Raw genomic sequence first — 27203 nt, forward strand, 5'->3', positions numbered from 1 at the left:
TGGACCTGAAAGATCAACATGCAGGTGTGAATGTTTTAAAACTTAAATTGATAAATTACTGTTGCTCCCTGAAAGTTTACTTGTTTTTATCATTTTATTAATGTGCTGCTTATATAATTAGAGCTTTAGAAAACTGATATTTGATTAATTAACCATCTTGAGGTGGTTTATTGTTCATGTCTTATATTTATACAGTTGCACTTTAATTAGAATCTGGATGTGATATTTTTTGAATAACTAGTTTTCTTATGTGTTTAATGAGTATGTAATCATTATATATTATTTTTGAAAAATAAAAATACAGATAAAATATATGAACCACTCATTAAAACAATATTATATATTATTTTTAATTGTAATTCCACTCAACATTTCCTACAGGCAGCACCTGTAGTAACACATTTATTCACTAGATGGCGCACTTAAAGCAGAAAAGGTTTATCTTGGTTTAAGTTTCGCTACATTTAATGACGTCAGAGCCGCTAGAAGTTGAGTCTGAACAGAGACCTTCATCATGATCTGAGCTCCTCCTCTTCCTCCTGTGACAGACAGAGGAGATCTCAGAGGAGCAGCAGGAGGAAGAGAGTGAGGAAGAGGAGGAGTCCTGCTGCTGAATGAACAGCTTGTTGGAGTGAAGAACAGGATCTGCTCAGAGGACTGAAGTTCTCCTCCTGCTGCTGCATCAGGTCAGACCTGCTCACTAACTTTCACCTTTAGCTGCTTTTTACCTTCAACCTCTGAGGTGGGCGGAGTCAGAGCTGCTTCATCTTCATCTTTAATGTCTTCATGTCTGAAAACAACCTGCAGATTATCTCAGTTTTCCAGGTCAAAGGTCAGTCTGATGGCCTTTCTGCTGCATGTTCTCCTGATGTTTGGTGATGAAATGAAGAGTCTGTTTCAGTTTTCCTGTTTTCTTCTGGCTGCTGCAGAGAAATGTAGATGAAGGATCATCAGTCAGACTGAACTGCTGCAGCCTGTTCAGAGCTGAGATGTGATTCAGTCTCACATGATGGACAATTATCACCTGGAGACTCTTTAAATGTGTTTTATCACATTAATGTGTCTCATCTAGCTGTTTTCATAAGAACCTGAGCTGATGACCAGAACCAGATCAAAGCTGGTCACTGATCAGAGTGAGATCAGCAGCTGAAGCTTTTTAAAGTCAGACATCATGTATCAACCAGCAGCTTCATCAGCTGATGGTTTCCTCCTGATCTCAGACTCTGAAGCTGCTCTGGGAATCAAACGTGTCGTTTCTATGTGAATCTCTGAGGCTGAATGTGGGAACCAGAAGCTGAGTCTCTCAGCTGTGAAGGATGTTTGTGAAACGGTCGACTGACAGGAAGGAATCTGCTCTGATTAAAACCTGCAGCATGATGGGAAGTTTTCAGGACAGAAAAGCTTCAGATGAACCTGAGGTTGAACTCTCAGTGCAGCTGATGAAGTTATTGATCTTTAATCAAGTTGATCATCATTAAATTTTCAACTGGTCAGTTCAGGAGAGAAGAGTTTGAAGAAATTAAAGCTCCTTATAATAAAACTGCAACAAAAGTTTGATCTAAATAATTCAATTCATTTTTAAATAATAAATAAAAAACATTTCATTGTCTAATGTGCAATTACAGGTTTCATTTAGTGAATATTAGCTGGTTTAAAGCAAATGAAACATCTGCAGCTAAAACAATACTTTAAAACATGAACATATGAGAATCTTTCTGCTTAACTCAACATCAATACAGTGTTGGGCTGATCTGTTGACTATTTTAATAATCGGGCAGCAAAAGGTGTTTAAATGGTGATTTATTTTACAGAATTTAAACTAAAACTGTCACTTGATGAGTTCTGTGTTATCTTAAATGCAAAATGAAAACATGTTTTGTTAAGTTTTACCCTAATTACTGCTCTGAGTTGTTCTTTCAGAAAATGTGTTTTACAGTTAATGATTAATAAATTACTAAATTAGTTGACCAATGATTGAAATAATTACCGCTTTCATTTAGTTAAATTAATATGCCTCACTCTGCATTTCAAAATGCTAATTAATTAGAGCATCTTTGCTTGTTCGAAATCAATACCATCATGTCATCTTTTGTTGACTTGTTGGTTTGGTCTTTAACAGAATTGAAATCTGTTTAGGACCCAAAAAAGGCTCAGGTCTGACCTGCATCCAGTTTGTTACTGGGAGACTGTGGTTGTTACTGGACTAAGGTTGTGAAGCTGAGATGGCAACATCATGACCTGATGTGACATAAAGCAAACTGAACATCAGTTTATCTGGAAATAAAACAGTTTCTTTTACTGGACCATCAGAGCTGCTCTTGTTTTGAATTGTGTTCTGTAGTTACTACGTCTGTAGCAGATTTATACGGATTTTTGGATTCATTTAAATAAAATGAGTTTTCACCAGTAAACGTTGAGCTCTGGCTTCTAGTTTCCAGTGTTTGTGGTTCAGTGTGAGAATCAGCAGCAAACTGTTTCCGTCCTGATAAACTCTGTTAATGACAAACACAGACGGCTGAGAGCGTTCGCTGACCTCAGTCTCTCTCTCCCTCTGGTTCCTGGTTCTGTTGGTTCTGACAGAATCAACAGAACCTGCTGATAACAAACATTCCCATCAGTCAGAGTCACAGTGCTGGGTTTTATCTGAGGCTGAAACTGTTATTGATCTGCTATCAGCTGTTTGTTTGCAGGTCACATGACTTCATCGGAACCGGTACCAACAGAACCGAGGAGTTTCTGTGACCTTCAGCTTCTCTGCAGGAATCTGTTTTTATTTTCTGTTTGGATCACATGAAGAAAATCCTACAAACTTCTGTTTCCTTCATCGTCTTCAAATCAAGCAAAATCTGTGTGAAATGTTTGTGCAGCAAAGTTTTTGTTTCTACTGCTGCTGTTAAAAATATTAATAAATGTTTGCAGAGGTCATGAAAGGTCAACCAGTCACCGACCCCACTTTAGCAAAATCAAGCAAAAGTGGTGTCAATCAGCTCTGCTATGTTTGTGCCACAAAAACTTTTATTTGTGCCGCTATCATTTTAAAGATACTAATGAAATAGTTTCCAGAGTTTATCAGAGGGCAGCCAGGAATATCTTCAAAACAAAAGCATCACAAATGGAAATTTCTGCTGCACAAACGTAGCAGAGTTGATGGACACCAATTTAGTTTGAGTTTTAAAAAAGTGGGGTCTGGTTTACCTCTGATCTCTGGAAACATTTTTATTAATTCCTTTGAAATGATATAAGAACAAACAAAATTGGTTGCAATACAACAATTATGTTTGTTTTCATTAATATCTTCAAAACAAAAGCAGCAAAAACAAATTTTATCAGCACAAATGTAGCAAAGTTGAGGGACACCTATGTAGTTTTATGTCATAAAATGTGATGGGGCCAATTGACCTTTTATGACCTTTGAAAACATTTATTATCTTTAAAATGATAGCAGCACAAAAACAAAAAAAATTCCTGCATAATTTTGACACCAATTTTGTTTGATTTGAAGAAGGTGAGGAGACCAACTTCACTCAGGTTGTTCTGTTGACTTAAAGGGAAACAAAGATCAATGTTTAGATAAAAATGCTTCATTTAGAGAAAGTTGGTTGTTTTTAGCAAATATTGAAGGTTTAAAATCCTTGTATGGCAGCAGCAGAGAGTTTGAACAGGAAAATGACCAGCAGGCTGCTGTTTGTTCAGAAAAGACAAATAAAATAACCAACCAGCCACACTTGGCCAAATATCTACGACATCCAGCAGACATGAAGAAAACATTCAGCTAATCCCTAAAATAAGTCAAAGTTGGTCATTAGTCTGTTCTATAAAACAGAGTATTGGTACCATGGTTGATAGAAAAAAAATAATTTTAAGTTGAATTTCACATATTTACAAAAAACGTGGTTATGTTCTTATGTGGAAAAATTCTACATTGGCAAGAAAAAAATATAATTTTCCATGATTAAAGGCATAAAACGAAACATATTTTCTGACATAAATTGTGGAATTTGTAAGAAAAAAACTAGAAGTGGACGCCTGAAACAGGATACAGCAAAACGCCTGAGAAGGTGAAGAAGAAGCTACAACATGGCTGCAATGACTGGGAGAATTTTGATGCTTGAACTTGCAAATTAAGACTTTTCAACATCAGAGAGTATCCAATATTTTTCTTGTAAACAAGAAACTAAACTCAGGGTTATGAGGTTTATTTGGAGGAAATTTCAACCCCATAATTAAAAAAAATGTGAATATTCACTGATGTCAGAAAATCCTCTGTGTTAATTCTTTATCTACAATGACTTTGACACTTAATCATAGTTCTCCAAACTGCGACTCCACAAAAAAAAAAGATGACAGATAAATTTTAAGACTGATCTTAAAATTGTTGGATTGTTGATCTCAAGTATATTCAGTTTAAACCAGCCAGTTAGCATCCAGTCATCCACCTGATATTAATCTTTATTGTGAAAACATGAAAAAGATTTAAATATTGTTTTTTTTCTTAATTTCCACATTTATTAGACTAATATTCTTGTTATGTTTCTCCTAATGCTATTTAACTCTAAATTGATCTGTTGGAAAGCAGCTTTAACTGGAGTCCTGACAGTTTCTGATGGTTAACGTTGAAATATATATTTATAGTAATAATAAATATATTAAGTTTGAAACTTATAATGAAAGTTGAAGTTTTCTTCATTAACTGATGATCTGATAATTAAGCAGACTTCTGTGTGTGTTTCTTCCTAACAGCATGATGAGTGATGTCCGACTGTCTGCTGCTCCTCCTCCTCTCTGTGAGGTCACAGCTTCACCAACAGGATGTGGTTTCCATAGCAACGAGCCTCCAGCTTTCGTCCTGCCGCCTCGAAACGTCAGGGTCAGTCTGGGGGGAGACGCCCGACTGGAGGGGAAGGTGAGGCATTAACTCCAACACTAACAGGTCAACATCACATGTTTCTAAATAATTTATCACTTTACTGAAGCTGCAGTCGCTTTAACAGAAAACCGCTGTGGGTGTGGATCTCAGTTCAAACGACAGGAAGCTGATTGATAAACAGAGCTGCTTAATTCTTCCTCATTTGTGGTTTTCTTCATGTTTATTTTCTCTGAGTTTAGATCAAAGCCTCCGAGTTGAATGAAGAAAATGACTTTGCAGAATGTAAATAGTTTTACAGTCTCTCTCATCTCAGACTTAACAGTTTCAAACTTAGTTTATGATGGAGAATAAAGCTGCTAAAGGTTTAATAAGAAGGTTTTCTTATTCTTAATAACACTCTATCACTGCTCAGTTATAATCTCTGGAACATGCAAATATTTTTTAGTTCATTCACTTGATAATAGATATGAATAGTTCATGTGTCAACTAAAAAAAATCATGAATGGAAAAAGAGCAGAAAGATTTATAAGCTTATAATACCTTATAACCCATTCACATATAGAGAAAATTAGCTATTCAGCTTAGGAAATTATTAGACATATTTCAAATATACAAAAATAAACCAAAAGTACACAATACATCAGCTTTTTCCATCCCATATTGCTTCATCAACATTATTTTGAAATGTATTTTAAAGGCAGAAATAGGTTTAGAAAGTTTTTCAATAACCCTTTTGAATTATTTGAGTTATAACAACATTTAATTTCCCTTTGGGATCATGAAAGTATTTTTGAATTGAATCGAAATGAATGTCAAGATTGTTCCATAAACTGACACCTTCAACTGAATACATTGTTCGTTGTTCTGAATCTAAATGTTTTCAAAATCTAAAGAAGACTCTTCATCAAAGTGTTGGAGCAGAAAACGAGGAGCATCTCTCGTCTGTTTGCCTCTGAACTCAACATCAGGAACAAAACTCAGAGCTGCTCTCAGGTCAGATCAGGACCGTCTAACTGTGAATCAGTCAGCTGACTCAGTCTGCTCTGTTTTTACTCCTGCTTGTATGAAGGTCCGACGCTCTTAGAAACAGCATTTCTGCTCCGGCGCCTCAGATTTATCTGTAAGAAGAATGTAGGACTAATCCCAGAGCACCTGAACGCACCGTCAGTCCACAAGCATGATAGATGGAGCCGTAAGCCCTGATAGCTGCTGAGCTGGAAGTCGTCAAGCAGTCGCCACATCTGTACTTCACGTGCTGCACAAACAAGTCCCGCTTCAGGCTGTTTGGGTTTCTGGTTCTGGTCTTCATGGGTCAGTCAGAGACCAGCAGCACCAGCCTCAGTTTCAGCTGCCTGTTGGCAGGAAATCCTGACATCTAAACGTATTAAACTGGTTCAGCAGGAAGTTTTTATTTGTCTCATGTGGAGACATCTAGTGGTGAAGTTGTAGATTGCAGCCAACAGAATAATTCAAATTCTTCTTTGAACAAGTTAAGCTGTTATTCTGCACAAGACCTGTCAATTACATGTTTTAATATAAAATCATTCTTAGACGATGAGATTTATGTTCGTTCTGACTATTTCGACCTCCTTTCAGAATGAGCTGTTTTAGGGTTTCCTGTCACTTTAAATTCAAATAAGCTGCTGCTGGCCACACCCCTAACTCAATGTTTACACTCGCACATGAAAATGGCTGCAAACAGATGTGCATTTATGTAACTGTACACCTTTGAAAAGCAGAAGTAGAGCCTCCTGCACAGCCAACAAAAATTCAGCAAGTGGTTTCTGGATGACAAGTCAGTAACAAAACACTTGTCTTTTCCAGCAGCCATTGTACAGCAAATATACAGCAGTTAAACCAGCTGACCAAACATGATGGAGATCTGATTGGGTTGCTGAACGGGTTTGGATGGGGTTGCTGGGTAGCTGCGCCTGTCAATGTTGACTTAAAAATCTGGAGGTTTTTGAAATGGCAAATTTTTCTGACACCAAAAACCATTAACTCGTTGCCATTTGTTGTCTGTTTTTGCTTTTTGTTTTTAGAAGCAGTTCAGGCTCAAATGGAAGAACAAAACTGTGCAAAATGTGAACTTTGCATAAGTTTTCCAAGTTAATTTAGGAGCTGTTGCTGATAGAACTTTATTTTGAAAATATTTATTATCAGTTCCTGCTCAGACGGTGCTTTCAGTGACCTGTTGGAAAGTTGATTCTTAAACCTCTGGTTGGAAAAACTTGAATTAGTTCATAGCGAAGACTTGAAACTGAGAAGTCTGAGTAGAGCTGTTTAGTTTGTCAGTCTCAGGATTCCTGCAGCTTTCTGTAGTTTGTTTTTTGCTTCTTCCCTCAGAACAGGATGTTTTACTCGTAACAATGTGTGCAGTTACATAAATGACTGAATCTGTTGGCCCAGTATGTTGAAATGTGAGGAAATGCATGCCGGTCATATTTTCTATTGATGTCTGCTCATACTTAAGGAAGATTAACTGAGTGTGTTTTATTGTTGCAACGGTAAAAAGTTATTTTTGAGGATTACTGTCTGAAACTTGAGATTATAAAATCAGACTTTTGAAACGTTATGTTATGCATTTTATCTCAGATATATACAGTAAATTTTTTTTTTAAGAGATTTTGTTTTAAGAGTTCATGGTTTAACAATAAAAGTTGAAAATTTAGGTTGCATGCTTGTTTTTGCAGACAGCTGTTACTGAGTTCATCCAGATGAATGCATGTCAGAGAGGAAGAAAAGCAGAGAAATTTTCAAAACGTTGTGCCATTTTGAAACTTTCTGCCTAGTCATTGTAGATGTTTTGATCAAATTGAAAGACAGAAGTTGAGACTTAAAAAAGAGGATGTGGTTTCAAATATGCAAATTAGATCTTGATGAATATTCATTCGATCAACTTTATGCAACATTTTGGTGATCTGATGTAAAGAACGAAAAGAAAACATAACAGAGCAGCTTTGTGCTAAATCAGCTATGTTGGAATATACATATATAACCTTAGAGAAAATAAGGAGAACACTGCAAAAACACAAAATCTTACAAAGTTTTATCTAGTTTCTACTGAAGATGTATTAGTACATTTAAAATAAGATAAAACTAAGATACAAGTAACTTTTTATGAAGATATAGGAACTTGTTTTAAGTTAATTCCTTAATATTGATGAAAAAGTTTCATTGTCAGTTTACTTCACTTAAAACATGGGACAAATGTCGTTATTAAGCAATTAACTTAAAACACAATATTTTGTTGAATAGTTACTTGTAAGTTAATTTTGTTTTATTTCAAGTTTACTTAGACATTTAAACTAGAAACTAAAACACTTTATAAGAGTTTGTGTTTTGTGAAAAGAGACACAAAAATGACATGAGATGTCATACATCCATAACAGAGGGTTTATTTTATTTTTATTTTTTTACTGAGAAATATATTTTTTATAAACTTTATGTGAACTTTGACTCCGCTTCCTTCAGGTCATCTAAACTCTAAACCAGAACTGTCATGATTCTCCTCTATGCTGGATGAAAATCTGATATTTGACTCTGTTCGTTGTGTTTCAGGTGAGAGGTCAACCTGAGCCGCAGGTCACATGGTACAGAGACGGGAAGCCTGTGATTGGTGGAGGACGCTGCTCAGTGGAGCGAGGTGGGCGTGGCACTTTCAGCCTCCTGGTGGGCGGAGTCTCAGAGGAGGATCTGGGCTGTTACACCTGTCAGGCGACCAATGAGGCGGGGAGCCGGCAGGTTACCGTGGAGATCCTGCTGGAAGGTACCAGTTCGTATTTAACACTCACTTCTGAGAGCAAAATAACAGAAACTAACAGAGATGATCTGATGACAGGAGAATATCTTAGAGTCCTGAAACAGAAGAAATTCCTCCTGTCAGTCGTTGCTTTTCAGTTGACCTGAAAATTGTGCAAATTGGAAATGAAAAAATAAATTAGTTTAATGGAAACATGGCAATTTTGAATAAACTCACGTCAGGTGGTTTTTCAGCTGTGTCACACATTTCGCATCACACGAGTCAACAAGTGGATGTTACTACTGGTAGAAAAGACGGAGAAGACGAAAGGAAGTGGTAGAAGGATGATAATACTGCATGTTTTTTGATGACTTATTGCGTGAACAAACTTATTCACGTGTGAGTTTAATTTTATTCCTTATTTGATGAAAACACCACAATTTCAAAATTGTGTTTTTTCCAACAGTAGCGAAATATCGACTCACATTTGTTATCAAAATGCAGCTTTTAATGTTCAGATCGAGTCTCAGCTAATTTGATTGGTCAGAGTTAATATTGAATTCTGTCAGTTAAATCATAATTTGTTGGAAGGTTTCAGATTCATACAGATTTTGTTGTGAATTAAAACACAGCAGCAACAGAAGCTTTCTGTCCCATCCATCATTTCACGGAAAGAGAGGATGAATTAATCATCTTCTGACCTCCTCTCTCACTTTTATTCTCTATTTCATGGTACCACCAACTTACAGGAAACTGTAAATATTTCTTGCACTCTGGTGGTCTTGAAAACTCAATTGCTTTTTGCCCTGATTGTAAGTTTTATAAACTTGATTCATGCAATAAATTTGTGCAGCTGTTTGAGAAAAACAGAGATAATCAGATGAACAGACGCTTCCACAACTTTGCAGCAGTTTGTAGGTGAAAGATTCAGTAAATTATTGGTCCAGTTGGACCTTCCTCTGGTTCCAGTTTGCAGTTTGGCTCATCTTTATACACATATTCTTTCCACAGAAAACTCCTGAAGAAACTGTATTCTTTTTAGAGTCACATTAAGAAAGGAATTCATAAATTAAATCAATGTCCTCTATTTTTTACAGCTGTGTTGGTTTGTGTCTTTACTTTCCTAAATACCTGAAGGAGTAAACACTCATCAAGTCAAGAAGATTGGAGTAATTTTCACCTGTTTATTGCATCAGGTGGCCGATAAAACACAATAGACACAGTAAAGTAGAATGAGAAGAAAACATACTTTTTATTGTTCTTTTTGACTGCAGATCCTCGGATAATCCTCAATGCACCTTATTTACAAAATACAAACAGCTTTTTTTCTGGTTTATTATAAATAAAATCTATTCACATCTACATTTGTGAAGCATTTGTAGGAACGTTCCACAATCTTAAGGTTTTCATTTAGATTTTTAATGCATTCATACTTTTAAGCAACAGTTTAGCTGTCTGATTTGTTTTTTGAGAAATTGTTTGCAGGAATATCAGTCAAACTCCTCCTGGATGAATTTAAACTTCCTGAACGTCTCTGAACTGTTTTTTTTGTAATTGCAGAAAGTCAGCTGATCGCTTTAATCTCTTCTCCCTCTTCAAAATGAACGGATTCCAGCAGATCACTAATCATAGGCTTTATCAGTGTCAAGCAGTTTGCCTGGCTGCTTTCCTCTGAATCCATTCATAGCACTTCACTGAAACATGGACAGTCAGGGTCAGTTCATTTAGATTTGCCACTTTGAGACACATTAAATACCTCAGTGAAAAATGACCCACTGAGCTAAGTGAAGCGTTTTCTGCTCCGCTGGGCTGCAGAACTAAACCACTGATCAGCATCCAGCTGAGAAAACATTGTTCAGCAACTGGAAAAGAATTTGTTTCACTAACGTGCAGCATAACTCACTGTGTTATTATTATTATTATAGCGATTACGACGGTTTATATAACTTGTTTCAGCAGATGGTTTGTTTCAGCTTATTTTCTGATCTGTAATCAGGAGGAAATTTTATCTTTGTGCCAGAATATACAAACATGTTGCAGCTGAATGGAAAGTAAAGGAATTCTGGTTTTTTTGTTAATATATTGAGTCCAATCAAAGTTTCTACAACTCAATCAGAACCTGAACTTTTTCTCTGATGTTCAAATGTTTTTCCACCTGCAGAAAACTACGGGAAGCAATACATCCTGCCGTCCTGGAAGAGATCAGGGTGAGCTCCTCGAGTCTCTCTGTCATGTTGGAGGATCTCCTGCCTCAGACTAACTCCCCCTGCTGCTGCGGCTCCATTAAATCATTACCAAGGTCCATTAAATGTGTCAGAACCTCCTCTGGAGGCTTCAGGCTCAGAACCTGCAGCTGTCTGAAGTCGCATCAGCAGATTTACCGTTACAGCTGCTTCCTCTGCAACATCTCAGACGTTATAAAACCACAGATTATTTACAGCTTTAGTTCACATTAAGCTGTATGGGTCGCTGCGGAGAGGTGACTACATCTCCCATGATTCCAGGTCCCGCTCCTCGATCCCAGCGATGGAGAACCGGACCAGCATCTGGAGCGAGAGTCCACCGAAGTTCATCTCCAAACCCAGCAGAGTGGTGGTCAGGCTGGGACAGAGCGGGAAGTTCTCCACTAAAACCACGGGACGGCCTCAGCCGCAGGTCACATGGTACAAGGTGGGCGGAGCCTAACAGAGGCTCAGAGCTGAAACATGTTTGGATTTCATAGCTTGATGAATTTATCTGAAAATAAGACCAGAAATCTGAGCAGAAGTAAAATAATGAATGCATAGTTGCATTTCCTTTGACCATATAATTGAATAATTTGACATTTCAAAAATAAATTCGTTGAATCGAAACATGACAGTTTCTGACAAAACCTTTCATTGTTGATAAATAATTTTTGCCTCTAGCATGAGATGGTTTTTTTTTGGTTGTATTACATTTGGTTTGTTTTGCAAAACAAATTGTTTAATGGAAATGGAAACACTTTTTTCACATCACAAGTCACATGATCAACAACCGGATGCTACTACTGCTGCAAACCACAAAGAGGAAAACAATAGGAAGTAGTTGGAGAATCATGGAGCAGCATCTTCTGAAATTACTTATTGCGTGAACAAACTTATCCACGTATGATTTCTAATTGAAAAGCTGTTTTTTTGACAAGCGGAATATGTTTTGCACACAAAAATGCAGCTTATGTTGAACAAGATCAGTGTTTACAAACCAATCAGCTTCATAATATTTCAAAAATTAGCTGAGCTTCTCATGACCTCAAAATCAACCTGAAAGATTAATTCTTAACCTTTTCATTTAACTACACATAAAAGAAGCAAAAATAATTCTTTATATTCACTGTTAAACTTTATAAAACTGGGAGATATGGTCAACTAGTCGACAAATATAAATCTGAAAATAAAACTTGAGGAATTACCTTCTAAATTACCTTCTGATAATTTAGTCTTTGCCCTGATCCAATGGTCTTTACATATAATTACAAAATATTGCAGAATCCAGAATCGTCTTTAATCTCAGGAGGAACTAAAGGATTCTGCACTGAAACATTTATGTTGCTCTTTCTTTCATCAATCCTTTCTGAGATGATACATTTTACTCTAAGAAGTTTTTATGGAAGGAAAATACAGAGAAGTTCAATTATTCTAACATTTAGTTTGACCTGCAAACTTTAAGGAGCCAAAAAACATTCAGAATGAAATAATTCATGATTATTAATGATGCAAAAACAATGACGGTATTTGAAATATGCTGTGTCTACAGGTGATTATAATCAGGATTTAAAAATATTGCATTATGGTTTGAATAAAACAAACTGTAGAAGCTGGAACCTTCTGCACAGAGGATTTACTCAGAAAACAAAACAGATTTTTATAGACATGTTAGAGAAACATTTGGATGACTTGCTGCAGACTGGAGGAAACAAAAAAGATAAATCAGAAAACCGGAGAGAAGTAAGCACTTCGCACGTCGTTTATCATGGCAGCTGACAAAATTTACAGGTTGTTCTGTGTTTTTTCTGGAAGAAACGAGAATATTACTATAAACACACATAGCAAAGCAAAAACACACCGGATACCATGAAGCTAAAAATGTACAATACAAATACAAAAAATAAATACTGTAGAAAATGAGTACAACTAAAGTAAATAGCATCATTAGTCAAATATTTTTATAATTATGTGTACTACAGCTGCATTTTGATCAAGATATAAATTTCACTGCACAACTGTCAATTAGCATCCATTTTTTAATAACTCCACTTCTAGAAACAGAAATTATTATTGTGAATTAATAACTTTTCAAGCAACAAATAGGCTACAGATTAAATTGCAAAACTCTTTAATATAAACCGCCCTGGAGAAGAGGCCGCCCTGAGCATCTGCCGTCTTCACCCAAATCAGAAGCAGCTGCTGCTGGTCTCTGTTCCTGAGACCGCCTTTATTAATAAACCACCTTTATTAATAAACCACCTTTATTAATAAACCACCTTTATTAATTATAAAGGTGGTTTATGATTAATGTTGTTAAGCTGCTTACTGTAGGTTGTCTATGTGTTTATATGTTTGTCCAGGGGGAGGCAGAGCTTCAGTCTTCTGGTCGGATCAGCGTGTTCGAACTTTCTGGTCGTCACTTCCTGGAGATAAAGGAAGTCCAGGTGGAGGATGCAGGAAGTTACACGTGTTCAGTCATCAACAGCACCGGAGCGGCCACCGCCAGCGCTGAGCTTATAGTTCAGGGTGAGACAACCAATCAGAGCCCAGGATGGTTTAGTGTTCAATACGCCTTTACTCCTGCAGGGGTCAGACAGGTCAGAGAAAAGCAGAGAACCAGAGATTAGGATCATGTGAAGCAGGGGCGTCACTAGGCTTTAAGGACAAAGGGGCTTAATCCCCCCGGAGATTCACAGGATGTCAGCAAACGTAGAGGACGAACACAACTTTTCTCAAACAGGAACAAAAATGGAAAAGTTGCTTTTCCACTTTTTAAACAGTGATCAGGGTAACAGAAACCTATGAGTACAAACTGTTAATCACTGTAATAAAATACTTTCCTAGTAAATGTTGCTTAGATAATTATAATTTAAAGAACAATTGTGCAAAGTGTTATGCTTGTATCACCTTATGAGCAATTCTAGCCATATTTTACACCAATCTTCCAAACTATTAATAACTTAAAGGGAAACTGCATGTTGTTCTGATCTAATAGAGGAGCTGCTGCAGCTCAGCCTGGTTCTAGTAGAACTGTTGAAGGTCTTGAAACTGGGTGTGGAAAACTCCATCTTGGTGTTTTTATACATAAAAACTAATATTAAACATTTTTGTTGAGGATTTCTGTGTTTGTTCCAACTTCGGTGTGAATTTCAGTGTGAAAGATTCCTTTCTGTTTCCTTCAGGTGTTCCTGAAGCCTCGTCCAGGTGACACGTTTCTGTCTCTAACAAACTTCACTTCCAGCCTGTTGATGTTTTATAAAACTCCTGCAGCTTCCTCAGCCTCTATTACCACCCTGCTGCTTTGCTGAGTCATTCTGCTCTAACATTTTCAGAGCATTAACACACCAAAGTTTATCTGAAACTACCTGATCAGGATGTAATCTAAATATCAAACTTTTTAGACTTTATATTTCAAGTTAAACGTATAGAAGATCATATCAGTGAAACGCCTCTGCACAGTAACCACTAACCACTGCTTTCAAAATACAGCAGCTTTTTACCGCAAAATGCAAATCTTACCAAATATTTTTGGTCTAGTTGCTACTGCAACTATCTTGGTATGCTTTAAAATAGACTACGCTAACTTACAAGTAACCTTTCAGCAAGATATTGGAGCTTATTTTAAGTAAATCATTTATAATACAAGTAAATAATATAAGTTCCACTGGCAGATTATTTCACTTCTAGCATCAGGAAAATGTCTTGTTACAGGTGAAATAATCTGCCAGTGGAACTAGTATATTTTCCTCAGTATTAAGGAATTATTCAATGAAGACAAGCTCCTATATTTGGCTGAAAAGATATTTTTATTTTTCTAAGATACTTTTCACTAAGGTTTTTGCTGTGTTGTATTTTAGAGGTGTTATAGAGGTTTCTCCTTTTTTTTGGCAAATAACATCTTGAGTTTGTTTTTTTTATAAAGATGGCCACAGTTTGAAGACTTAAGCTGTCGTTTTTTCTGCACATAATCACAAAACTAACACTTTCCTGCTGGATGCCACATGTTAAAACTTTAAGATGAAACAAAACATCCCACTGTTGAAAAACTGCAGCGTTTATCCATCTGAGGAACCACCAGCCAGGAAACCAGTAGAGGACAGCATTTCTCCCAGTCCTGGCAGGTCGACTGCAGACCAGCAGCAGGGACAAACTGCATCCCGGAGGAGCAAACCCCCTTTAGAGCTCCCTCACGTGGCTGGAAAGAGTACTGCTGCCGCCCAGGTAACTAAAGGCAACATAGATTAAATGTTTACTTCTTTTCTTTTCAAGCAGGTTTTTTAACTGTGTCATTATTAAACTAAACCAAGCTGAATACGCAAGTCATTATGATTAGAATCGCGCTTAAATGACAATTTGAGACGGAATAAAGAAAGTGATTGTTAATTTCACAACCACACGGTTCTGCACAAGAGAGCCCTCTGTTGGCCGACAGTAAAACTACATCTCAGGTCAAATAAATCTGATCCGTCAAATATTTTATTAAACTCAATACTGATGGTGAGTCTCGATCCAATTTTAGGATCTTCTAATTAGAAACTATTAACAAGAAAAAAAGAAACAAAAATAATAATATAATATTAAGTGATTAAATAACTTTAATTTTAAGATACAATATATTCAATTGAAGTTCAACCCAAACTGTGTTTGTTTGATTTGGGCGAAATTTGAATTTTGTCTGATTTTGATTTTTTTTTATATTTTAATTCATAATATTATAAATTATGATATGACCACCAAAATTATTCATATTCGAACACCTTGCATATTACTGGTTTGCAAAATATATTCTTTTTTTAAAACTTTATTTATTGCAAAATATATTCACCGGGTGGCGCCATTGTCTCAGTGACGTCATTTCGAAAATGACGTGGTGTCAATTAAGAATAAGACTGTGTTGGAATGTGTGTTTTCTTTCCACTTTGTATTAGTTTTTAAGAATATCTGAACTAAACTCTTTGACCTGCTACAAGTTGCATTAAAATGTTAAAATAAGGAATGTGGAGGATTCCGTTTATCATGTAAACATTTTTTTTGCAGATTCAGTCCAGTCGAGCTGATCCGGTTCAAACAATCAAGGTGGCGCCATCTGCATCCAGCTGCAGCAGGTTAGAGCCTCTTCTACAATTACTGTCGGTTATTTTATGTTACAGTTTAGAGTTTTGATGCAAATAATCATTTTAATGCAGATGCAGGCTTTGTGAAATTGTGTTAATAGTTTCTGAGCCTATTCCAGCTCTATTATTTATTTATTTATTTTCTCCAAAACGTATTTTCGTGGTAGCTGTCAAACAGACCCGCTGTTTGCTTTCAGAGCTTTGAGGAGATCCGCATCAGGTTCTGGTCTGCGGTTTGAAGCTGTTCCTCTGGACCAGGAGGCCACAGAGGGAGCCCAGGTCACGTTCACCTGCCAAGGTACAACCACGGAGAGAACAAACATGGGAAGGAAGAGTTTATTTGGTTCAAAGGCTTTCATTTATGCAAGCAAAGGTTAACAAACCCTGTTGTTTTACATTCTTTTTAAGTATTTGTTGATATTAACCCTTTCAGGCTGTAACTTATTTCAGAAAAGTTGTTAAAGTAAAATTGTTGTCTCTTTGTAATTTTCTTATTTCCTCTGCCAGCTTCTTTGTTTTACCTAAACATTCCCCAATCCTGCACTTTGTGACTATTACAGTCACATTTCCAAAGAAATATCACAAAAACAAAAAGCAACAACAGGGAAATAAACCATTTTTATGTGACTGATGTGGTTAAAAAAAAAAACGTAACATTTGATGCTAGTAAATTGGCATCTCTGTTTAAAATCATTGACTCTGATCAGATTCTTCTGCCTTCAGTTTCGTCTGTTGCTGACGCCATGGTAACCTGGCTCAGAGACGGGAACCCAGTGAGGACGGGTCCAGGACATCAGCAGAGACGTGACCGGACTCGTCTGATTCTCACCATGGACAGAGTGACGCAGCTGGACAACGGGACGTACGGGTGTCAGCTCACCACTCCTGAGGGACTCAACGTTGCCTCGGCAACATGGAGGCTGCGCGTCAATCGTACGTCCTCCACACCAGAGTTGCTCTGTTCCTCCGTTTGTCCATTTACAGGACAAAGTGTCTCATTGTCCCTCCTCAGGTGCGTCCAGGTGTCCGGTGTTCGTCAGTGAGCTGCAGGACTGCAGCGTGTCAGAGGGTCAGTCCATCAGCCTGCAGGTCCGTGTGGAGGGAAAACCTGACCCTAACATCAGCTGGCAGCTCAATGGTCAGTGTTACAAAAACAACTCTGCAACAGAGCATAACGGCCATTTTAAATACTATTTTCAATAGAAAAAAGTAAATTTCATCCAGAAATTTTTGAGTTTTGGAAGTCAAAACTGTTCAACTTTTAATCTCAGGGATTTACAAGGTTTTTTTTTTAATATATATATAAAATTTATTTTTTTCTTGCAAAATTGTGACTTTGGAGATCCGAAATGTCCAAGTTTTCTTTCTCGCTAATTTTCATCTTGGAGCTCAGGAATTTCCTGGTTTTTTCCCAGAACATTTTTGAGATTAATTTCAAAATTTCCGTTTTTTTCTCCTGCAAATTTCCAACTTTTGAAACTCAAAGTTGCTTGTTTTTTCTAGAACATTTCTGAGATGAAACTCAAAATTTCAGACTTTTGCACAAATTTTTGATTTGTTTGAGCTCAGAAATATATATCTATATATATATATATAGATATATATTTTATTTTATTTTTTTCTTAAAAATGTCTGAGATTCTGAGATAAATCTGAAAATATTTGGCTTTTTTGGCAGAAATTTACTCAATGGTTTCTTTCTGCATGTTTTCCTCCTTTGTAGTATGTTGTCCTCACTCAGCAATAATAGAAACGTTTCAGCAGGATGAAATGCATGAGGCTGAAGTGTCCAGCAGAGGGCAGCAGACATGCAGGAACACAAAAGAAAACATTTCTTCTCATATTTTTTTATTTATTGAGCTCTACATGAAGATATGTTGTGTTATCATGTTTTGGCTCCCAGCAACTTTTTGATTTGCTAAACAGAGTTTGTGCCGGGCGACGGGGCAGAATGCATGTTGGCTGAGCACAGAAAGAAAAACATGAATCCAGATAAGATAATAAGCAGCAGAGAGGAAACCTGAGAAAAACCGTTTAAAGTCAGGAAAGAGATTCTGTTTTTAGACTTTATTTTTAGAAAACTGGAGGTGATTAAAAAAAACTGAATGGAAAAATGGAAACATCAGAGACAGAGAGACGCATCAAATCAACACTGTAAAACATCACAGACCAGTCCAGTAAATTATATTTTAAAAATGTGATTCTCTTTCTATCTGGATCCCAAACCTTGCAGATCGAATTTTTAAAATGCAGAAATATTAAAGACGAAAAAGGATTATAATAAAAGGATGTTTAATGAAAAGATGGAAAGCCATCCCCGTCTGCAATTACCATTGAGTAATTTTGAATTAATGAGTTTCAACAACGTTTTATTTCCCTTTGGGGTCAATAAAGTATATTTGAATTTGAATTTGAAACCAGTGGAAACTGTCGGCAACATTTACATTTTGTAAGTCACAGAAGCTTGAGAAAAAGTAGATATTTCTAATCTGAAATTAAATAAAAGCACCTTCATTAAAATGTTTCTAAGTAAATTGTGGCCTTAGCACAGCTTGATTATCTTATGTTGTACTATAAAACATGTATGCATGAGATGGAGGACAGATGAGGTGGGGTTTTTTTTATTTCCAAAATGTTTCTGCTGTATTTTCCTAAAGCTGACAAATTAAAGAGGAGAGAGATTTTCAGAGCTGGAACAACCAGTCGTGTTTTACAGAGAGCTTCTCGTTCGACGGTTGAACAGTTTCAGGACAAGAGCTGGAAACCATATAAAGACAAAACATGCTGCTGCAGGGAGCGCACACACGGGAACACGCTGAGAGCGTTTGGCCGACCCAACAAGGGCATGCACAGCGAGTTCACCGTGTTTCAGAGCTGCACTCCATCATGCTGTGGGACTCCTGCTCTCTGCCAATCCAGTCACTCCTCCAGCTGAAGTCCAGAGTTACTCCACAGTTTGAGGGCCTGAAATAAATCTGCTCACACAGCAACTGGTATAAACCTCAGATGTAAAGGTTGAATCCTCCTGCTGCGGCTAAACTAACTAAAACTTAGAAACTTTCTTCACAATTAAATATTGTAAACTTATCTTTGTTCTACTTAACTGATGACTAATGATAACAGTCATCAGTTACACTTTTGGTCAAACTAACTCCCATATAAAACATCAGGCTGGACGATATGGCTGAAAAATGTATCATGATATAACCGTTTCATATCAGTCCATCCCAAAAATTATTTATTTATTTATTTTTGTTTTAAAGATATTATGCAAAATTCATATTTTGTACTTGTGACTCATCTGCTTCTAAAATAGCCCAAGAGCTTAAATGAACACCCAGTCGCTTTTTGGCAACCAATAAATGGATTTTAGTGTCTGGAAAACGAGCCCCATTGTTGAGTCATAATCGTAAATGACATCGCTATTACCTAGCAACCCAAACTGAGCTCCAGTACTTTTGGTCAGCTGGTTTTACTGCTGTTTTCGCTGCACAACGGCTGCTGGAAAAGACAGGTGTTTTGTTGTTGACTTACCATCCATAAACCACTTGCTGCATTCTTGCTGGTTGTGCAGGAGGCTCCACTTCTGCTTTTCAAAGATGTATGGTTGTATTTTCATGTGTGAGTGTAAACATTGAATGGGGGTGTGACCAGCAGCAGATTATTTGGATTTAAAGTGACAAGGTGCCCTAAATAGCTAAAATCTCACGATCTAAGAATAATTTTGTGTAAATCATGTAATGAACATGTTTTATATCAGCCACTTATCCTAACCTGTTTAAAGAAACATAACAAGTCGCCTTTAAACATCTCACTTACCAACAAACTGGTGGCTTGACTTTTTCTGTTTTAGCCAGATTGTTGCTAGGTAACCAAAGTGATTGAGTTAATGCCACCAACCTTGATTAGCCGGACACTAAAGTTGTTGAGCATCTAAGATCTGCTCTGTTGGGATGAAGATGATGAAGTTTCTTCTTCCTCCTTCAGGTCGTCCTCTTCCTCCCAGGACTCGGTCCTCACATGTTGGGGGCGTGGCCAAGCTGATGGTCCAGAACGCATCACGCCATGATGACGGCGTCTACGTGTGCGTGGCGGAGAACATCCACGGTCGGGCAGAGAGCAGTGCCCAGGTTCAGGTCAAAGGTCAGACGATTCACAAACATTGATGAGGAAAGAAACTTTCAGGTCACAAAATACCTTAATTTAAAATTCAAAAGATATATATACAGTATATATAAGTTTTCTTTCCTTTTTTAAAATTTTTACCTGCTCAATAATAATTTTAATTTTTATGAGATCTATAAATCATTTAAGATCCAAACTTTAAAAAAAAAATAAATAAATGTTCTGACACAATTTCCAAATTTTTGGGTCACCAGTTGATTTCTAGTTTGTTGGCCAGATTTTTACCGTTCCTGACTTGTAGTCAGAGAGTCGATCAAAATCATTTCAAGAGCCACAACTTGGACTCCTCTGCTATAAAAGTTGTTTCATTTCAGGAATTCAAATAAATTCACATGTTCTATTTAATCAAAGTGGTTCATTTCTATCAGGTTATTTCACCCAATATTCTATTTTGTTTTATTCTATTTAAATATATAATGACTGGCAGATTATGTCTAAGTGTAAAAAAGTTGTATTTATAACATAAGTGTTAATGACTTGTAATAAATTAGATACTAAATCAAAGTCACTGAAAGGTTTGTTAGAGAAGCTGAAGTATTTTCTCATTAAATTGAATATAAATATTTATTTTTATGACATTTAATGGTCTGACTTTCTCTCTTGTAAGAAGCAGTGGCATTAGTTTTATTGTTGCACAAGAAGATACTCATCAAAATTAAGTTATTGACTTATTTTTCCTGTCTGAACAGAACTGAGTTTATAAAAGTTTTCATGAGTCTGATTTGCTGTTTATGAAGAACCTAAATTTATTTATCAGTCGGCCAATCATTCATCAGCATGCAAAACAGAAACCATCATCACTGCTTTATAAGGAAAATCAGAGAATGGAAGGAAAATTTGACAGAAGCAGGAAATCCCCAGCTAAAGAAAGTCAGTGAAATATCAGCAGATTCCCACAAACTGACCCACTCAGCCCACTGAGTCCTCCTGATGTCCATGTGTGGACATTAAAACCTGATCTGAGACCAAAACAAAACTCTGTCTTACAGCTGTGGATTTATTCAGCTTTTTATTTTCAGTTCAGTTTCTTCTCCAAACAGTTGAACTGGCATAATAGCTCTTATCAGTCTTTTAGTCACTTTCCACTTCCTCTTTTTCTTTCTCGATGCAAAAACAGAGAATTAACCTGAGAATCTGTTAATAACAAATCTGTGTTTTCAGCCGCTCACAGTAAACAGCTCGGCCATTTTGTTTGATACAACTTCCTGCCTTTATGATGAAACTCATTCACTCAAGCTTCTCTTCACCCAAAAACGAACAAATTAATTCAGAGCACAGCTAACGGTTAGCACATAGCAACTGTTAGTTGTGCTAAATTTTTCTACTCTATTAAAGACAAAAGATTATCATATCTTGTTTTGCTTTGTTAAGAAAATACAATTATGTGGAACCTGTTGAAAAGAAAAAAAAATATGTTGAGTTAAAAACTACATGAGTTTATTCTGCACTTAGTTAGAAAACATGAGGTGATTTATTATAGTTGAATGAGTATTGCTGATCATCAGCTGTGTGTCAGTTTTTATCAAACTGTGGTGGGTTAACAAAAGGCCAAAAAAGAGAACAGAACCAGGACCTTGGAGAACTTTTCAAAGTATTTTAAATTCATCAATCTACAGAGAAAAAGATTATTTACAAATGGAAAACAATTCAGATGTCAGAGCTTTAAATATTCAGAAAAAGTAGAAAAACATCAGTTTTTTCTCTCTCTTTCTTTTAGTCTTTCTGTCTCTTTCTTTCTGTCATTTGTTCTGTTGTTTGTCTCTTTCTTTTATCCTTTCTATTATTCTGTCAATCGTTTTTTCTGTCATTCTATCTTTCCTTTTTTCTTTTCTCCATTTCTTTCTTTTTCCTTTCTGTCTTAGCTTTTTCTTTCTATATTTGTCTTTCTATTATTCTGTCATTGTTTTTCTTTTGTAATTTTGTCTCTAACTTTCTGTCATTCTTTCTTTCTACTTTTGTTTTTCTCCCGTTCTCCCTCTTTCTCTTTCTTTCACACAGTGTCCTCTCTGGTATGTCTGATATGTACACAGAAGAAAAAAACCACTTGAGTACAAAAGTTCAACCTTTCACGTGCACACACAGATATTCTTGTATGTTCACACACACTCAGCAAACAGGCCGTTAGGCTTGTGTGCCAGATGCAGGGAGGAAAAGGAAATCCTTTCTCCTTATAAGGAAACGGCTGAGTGAGGAACACGGTGATGCTTTCCGTCGCTGACTCTCCTCCTCTGCTCTGACAACATTCCCAGTTTAATGGGAAATCTGTGGAAGCTGCAGGAGGAGACCAGAGATCTGATCTGGAATCAGATCCAACACTGATTCGTAGATGATTGTAGCTTCCTCCATCAGTTGGAGATTGGAAACCTCCATTCACACGTCTGTACATCTGATCAGTGATCAAATGATGGAGGAAACGGATCAGTGATCAGCCTGAGCTTCTGCCTTAAAGTCAAACATCTGATTTTAATAACGTCTGATTCAGATTAACAGACTCATTGGAGCTGGAGTATTGCTGCAGTGATGTTGGGAAACATTTCAATAAGGAAGCGTCCAGTACTCTGTGTCCTTCAGCATCTTGGGTCAGATGATTGCACTGCAAAAACACAAAATCTTACCAAGTATTTTTGGTTTAGTTTCGAGTACATGTGTCTTAGTTCACCTGAAATAAGACAAACCTAACTTACAAGTAACATTTCAGCAAGAGCTTGTTTTGCAATATTAATTACTTAATAATGATGAAAAAATACTTTTCTTTCTTTCTTTCTTTCCTTTATTTAACCAGGAAAAATCCTTTTGACATCCTGATCTTATTTTCAAGAGGGATCTGGGCAGAAATCTACAACACATAGCAACTTGGTTACACAAAAGTGAAAACTTAAAACGTGCATTTTTTAGTTCCACTGACAGATAAATTCACTTATAAGATGGGGAAAAGTTCTTGTTAAAAGTGAAATAATCTGCCAGTGGAACAAATATTAAAGAGTGATTGACTTAAAACAAACTCCTCTATGTTGCTGAACAGTTACTTGTACGTCAGTTTCATCTTTTTTTAAGTGCACTAAGATATTTGCACTAGAAACTAGATCAAAAATACTTGGTAAGAGTTTTTGTTTTTCCAGTGAAGTTGCCAATCTAATAGATCAGCTGATTGTCATGTTGGACGATTTCTGACTGTTTCTTCTTCGTGTGTTTTTGTGCTGCAGGTATGGTGCCGTCTCAGAGGTCAGAGGTCGCAGCAGCAGGTCGGGCTCCTTGCTTCATTCGCTGTCTAAGCGATCTGAAAGTGATGGATGGCAGCAGAGTCTCCATGACGGTGGAGCTGAGCGGTGTGTGTTTCTGTGTGTGTGTGTGTGTGTGTGTGTGCGCTGTGGTATTTCCTGTCTGATCTCCAGGGACACGGTGCAGATGAGATGAAGACAGATTGACTGTAGTCCTGCCTCTTCATTTCCTCTGTTTGTGTTTGGCTTGTTGTTGGGACAAATATCTGGTTTGTCCTCATAAAACCAGTAAATAGATCCTGGTGTTTGGGTCAGGTAAAGTTCAGGTTACTGAGCAGAAAGATGAACGGTAGTAAAATTATTTAGAGTCAGAATCACGATGTGTGGCATCAAGTTTAAAAGGCATTTAAATACTGCATAAACACCAACTCTTACCAAGTATTTTAGTTCTAGTTTCAAGTTTAAATACCTTAATACACTTAAAATAAGACAAAAATATCTTACAAGTCACTTTTCAGCGTGAAACAGGAGCTTGTTTAAGTAAATAATTCCTTAATATTGATTTTATCGACTGGAACATTATTTTACTTGTCACAAGACATATTTCCCCAGTTATAAGTGAAATAATCTGCCAAAGGAACTAGTGCTTTCACTTTAATATTAAGGAATTATTGATATAAAACAAACTCCTGTATCTTGATGAAAGTTAATTTTGTCTCATTTTGAGTTTACTAAGAACTAGAACAGAAATACTTGGTAAGATTTTATGTTTTTGCAGTGAATGTGTGTTTTTCTCTGCAGTCTGAAGTTACATCCCTCTTATCATCACTCCCGTGTGGGTGTGTGTGGGTGTGTGTGTGTGTGTGTGTGTGTGTGTGTGTGTTATGTAATGAGTTTCCACAGGGACTTCTCTCCATATAAGCTGTTTGCAGATCGCTCTGCATCTCTTTTCTATCGCTGGTTTCTGAAGCGATCTGTGGACCTGTAATGATAAATTTATCTGGGAGGATAAATTGTCCCAGAGTTATTGCGATAAACTATGGTATTATCTTGATACCATTTTCAATTAATATAATGATAATAAACTAATAATGTAAGAACACATTCTCAAATATTGATAAACTTTAAATTCTAATTAACACAGAAACTGGAAGACATTTAAATATCCAAAATAAATACACAAAACAACAGGAACAATAAATAAAATTAATTACAAAGACTCTGTAAACAAAGTTGTCTTTAAAAAAAAAAGATCTAGTTGAGACCAAAACACCAACTGGAAACGTTTGTCGTCCAGTTTTTGGTAGAAAGAGAAAAAAAATAAAATAATAAAATTATTCAGCTTGTTTTAATTTATCATGTGATTAATTGATAAGACAAAGTTAATGCAGAAATAGATAAACAATATTTAAATTCCTATCAATGGCAAAAACACAAAGTGTAGGAAGAAGCTTTATTATACTTTCACTATTTTATACATTCAGCATTATCAAAATCAAAAACAGCTGAATCTTTCCTGTTGATCTTATGTAAAATAAAATTTTAGTTTTTACTGTTTGGGATAAAATTCAAGTAATTTATTTCATGCATATTTTAAACTTAAATTCTGCATCCAGTTTTTCCTGAGTTGAGTTGATAAATTACTCCTAGAGGTATTTCTTTTTTTAAATATGAAGAATTCAGTCACAGATCCACTGCAGAGAGGACTCAGATGGACTGAGATGACCTTTGACCTGCAGGTGAGCCTCCTCCTGCGGTGATGTGGCTCCATGACGGGCAGGAGGTGTCGGAGTCGGAGGACTTCCACCTCCTCAGGGAGGAGAGCCGCTACACTCTGCTGATCCAGGAGGTTTTCCCAGAAGACACTGGGGCCTACAGCTGCCGGGCCTGGAACCAGTACGGAGAGGACCAGACCCAGGCCCGGCTCACTGTGGAAGGTTAAACATAACACCTTAAACAATTCAATTACTTTATTGATCCAAAAACTAAATGTTGTCGTAACTCGTTTAATTTAGAATTTATTGTAGATGGTGATGAAAAAGGTCTCCTGTAGCAGTCAGTGTTGCAACGCATTTGAAGAACGTCGATTGAGGATGAATAAAAATGTGTCTGTAAATATGAAAGGTCAATTAAATTTGAAATGAAGTCATAACTAGATATCCAAAATTGATATCTGTAATGTTCCTGATATGGAAAAAAATTCTAGATCGGGTTTTGGTGAAAATGTCAAGATTTGCTTAAAAAAATAAAGCTATAAAAGACTAAATAACCTAAATAGACGGCTTATTGTCAAAAAACAGTTGATTTGGGGGTTAGTTTCACTTTAAAATAAATAGTTATTCTACCTGTTTAAAGGGAGTTATTTGTTTCCACTGTCGCCATGAGCTCAAACAGCAGGAAGTTGCTCCAAAGCAATCAAACTTTCTTTCTGGAAATTTTTTACCATTTGACACTTATTAAACTCAGGAAAACATCCAATGTATGTATTGAATTTTAACAATTTAACTTTTTGTCCTGTTTGCCTTGTGAAAGAGATTAAAAAAAAATTGCGAATGGGTGCTATGTAAACAAACTCGTTCAAATTAAACATCTGCAGTTTAGTGCAAAAAACAGCCTCAAAAATATTTGAGAAATTCTCAGAATTTTAGTCGGGAAAAGGAAAAGTCAGCTTAAACTGTAAAATCAAGATGTGTCGGTAATGACACATTTCATCTGTAGGAGTAGAGAGTGAAGAGGTGAATTGGTGATCGCTGACGGCGTTAGGAAAGCATCTCTACTACGCTTGCATAAGAAATGAAACATTTTTTATTCTCCTAAGGAGTGAGGGTTTAATTATCTGATCCTCATGTCTTCCCTTGTTTTGACATTTTTTCACTGGATTTTCTGTTGTAGAGATTAAGTGCTGACATGTCTGACGGATTCAATCGGCTGCAGATTTTAGGAGTTTTTTGTTGTTTTTATTTTTGTCAGAACCTCAGGACGGCGTCCAGCCCTGGTTCATCACAAAACCCAAAGCGGTGAGCGCCGTCACAGGTCAACACGTCTTGCTGTCCTGTGCCATCGCCGGAGACCCGTTCCCCCAGTACACATGGACCAGAGTGGACCAGAACCGAGCGCTGAGCTCTGGAGGAGACTACGAACTGCTGCAGAAGGAGGACGTCGTCTCGCTGCTCATCAGGTCTCAAAGTTTTACACCTGCAGCCTGAAACATTTCTGAAAGAACATGGAGAACAAACTGTCTGTGTTTCTGTTTCAGACGGGTCAGAAAGCATCATGAAGGAGACTTCCTGATCACCCTGAGGTGACACACTAACACACTGCAAGCAGGAAATAAACCAGAAACTGAGCAAACATGAAGGAATAATCCTGTATGATCTGCGGTTCAGATTGGAGGATTAAAGTCGCCCTCCCCCCGTCTGAATCTATCCATATATCCATAATCTGTCAACCCCCATCACACACTGCAGACTGACTGCCGTCATCTCATTTAGTCATGAGAAAATGTGTCAAATATAACACACACAGGCGTGTTTAGATCCTAAAATATCTGAAACCTCATGTTGGGCGACTGCAGCAACATAAAGCCTCAGCTGAAGGTTAATGAGGCAGAAATTGTTGCTAACGCACATAAACAAGTTTTTATTTTTGTAACCATTTTCCAGTTTCTTACTGATTTATCAATCCAGTCCTATTCCAATCTCTCCTTCAGAACTGCAGGGATGTCAAAAAGTGTTTGCCCATTCCTAATTTCTAATTTTAAAATTAGTCAAAGATAACAAGTCAACTCAAAATGCAGTTTTTAAATTAAGGTGTTTATTATTAAAGGAGAAAAATTCAAATGACTTTGTGTAAA

At 36.7% G+C, this 27203-nt stretch overlaps 1 protein-coding gene across 4 annotated transcripts in view; it reads left to right on the forward strand.

The window, feature by feature from the left end:
- The first annotated feature begins 549 nt into the window (after positions 1-549).
- The window catches only part of mylk (myosin light chain kinase), a 55996-nt gene continuing 29342 nt past the window's right edge, over positions 550-27203 (forward strand). For 2 of the 4 annotated variants that reach the window (XM_023337153.1, XM_023337155.1), the window contains exons 1-17: positions 550-686; positions 4741-4903; positions 8429-8636; positions 10771-10816; positions 11114-11279; positions 13195-13360; positions 14017-14038; positions 14887-15055; positions 15872-15939; positions 16146-16246; positions 16672-16881; positions 16961-17086; positions 19935-20090; positions 23336-23458; positions 25090-25287; positions 26321-26528; positions 26607-26651. In XM_023337153.1, coding sequence (XP_023192921.1) covers positions 4742-4903; positions 8429-8636; positions 10771-10816; positions 11114-11279; positions 13195-13360; positions 14017-14038; positions 14887-15055; positions 15872-15939; positions 16146-16246; positions 16672-16881; positions 16961-17086; positions 19935-20090; positions 23336-23458; positions 25090-25287; positions 26321-26528; positions 26607-26651 — 2174 coding nt within the window. In that variant the 5' untranslated portion in view covers positions 550-686; position 4741. The other 2 variants (XM_023337154.1, XM_023337156.1) reach the window with 2 other exon arrangements.

This window comes from Xiphophorus maculatus, chromosome 7 (assembly GCF_002775205.1).
Source record: "Xiphophorus maculatus strain JP 163 A chromosome 7, X_maculatus-5.0-male, whole genome shotgun sequence".
Taxonomy (NCBI): Eukaryota; Metazoa; Chordata; class Actinopteri; order Cyprinodontiformes; family Poeciliidae; genus Xiphophorus; species Xiphophorus maculatus.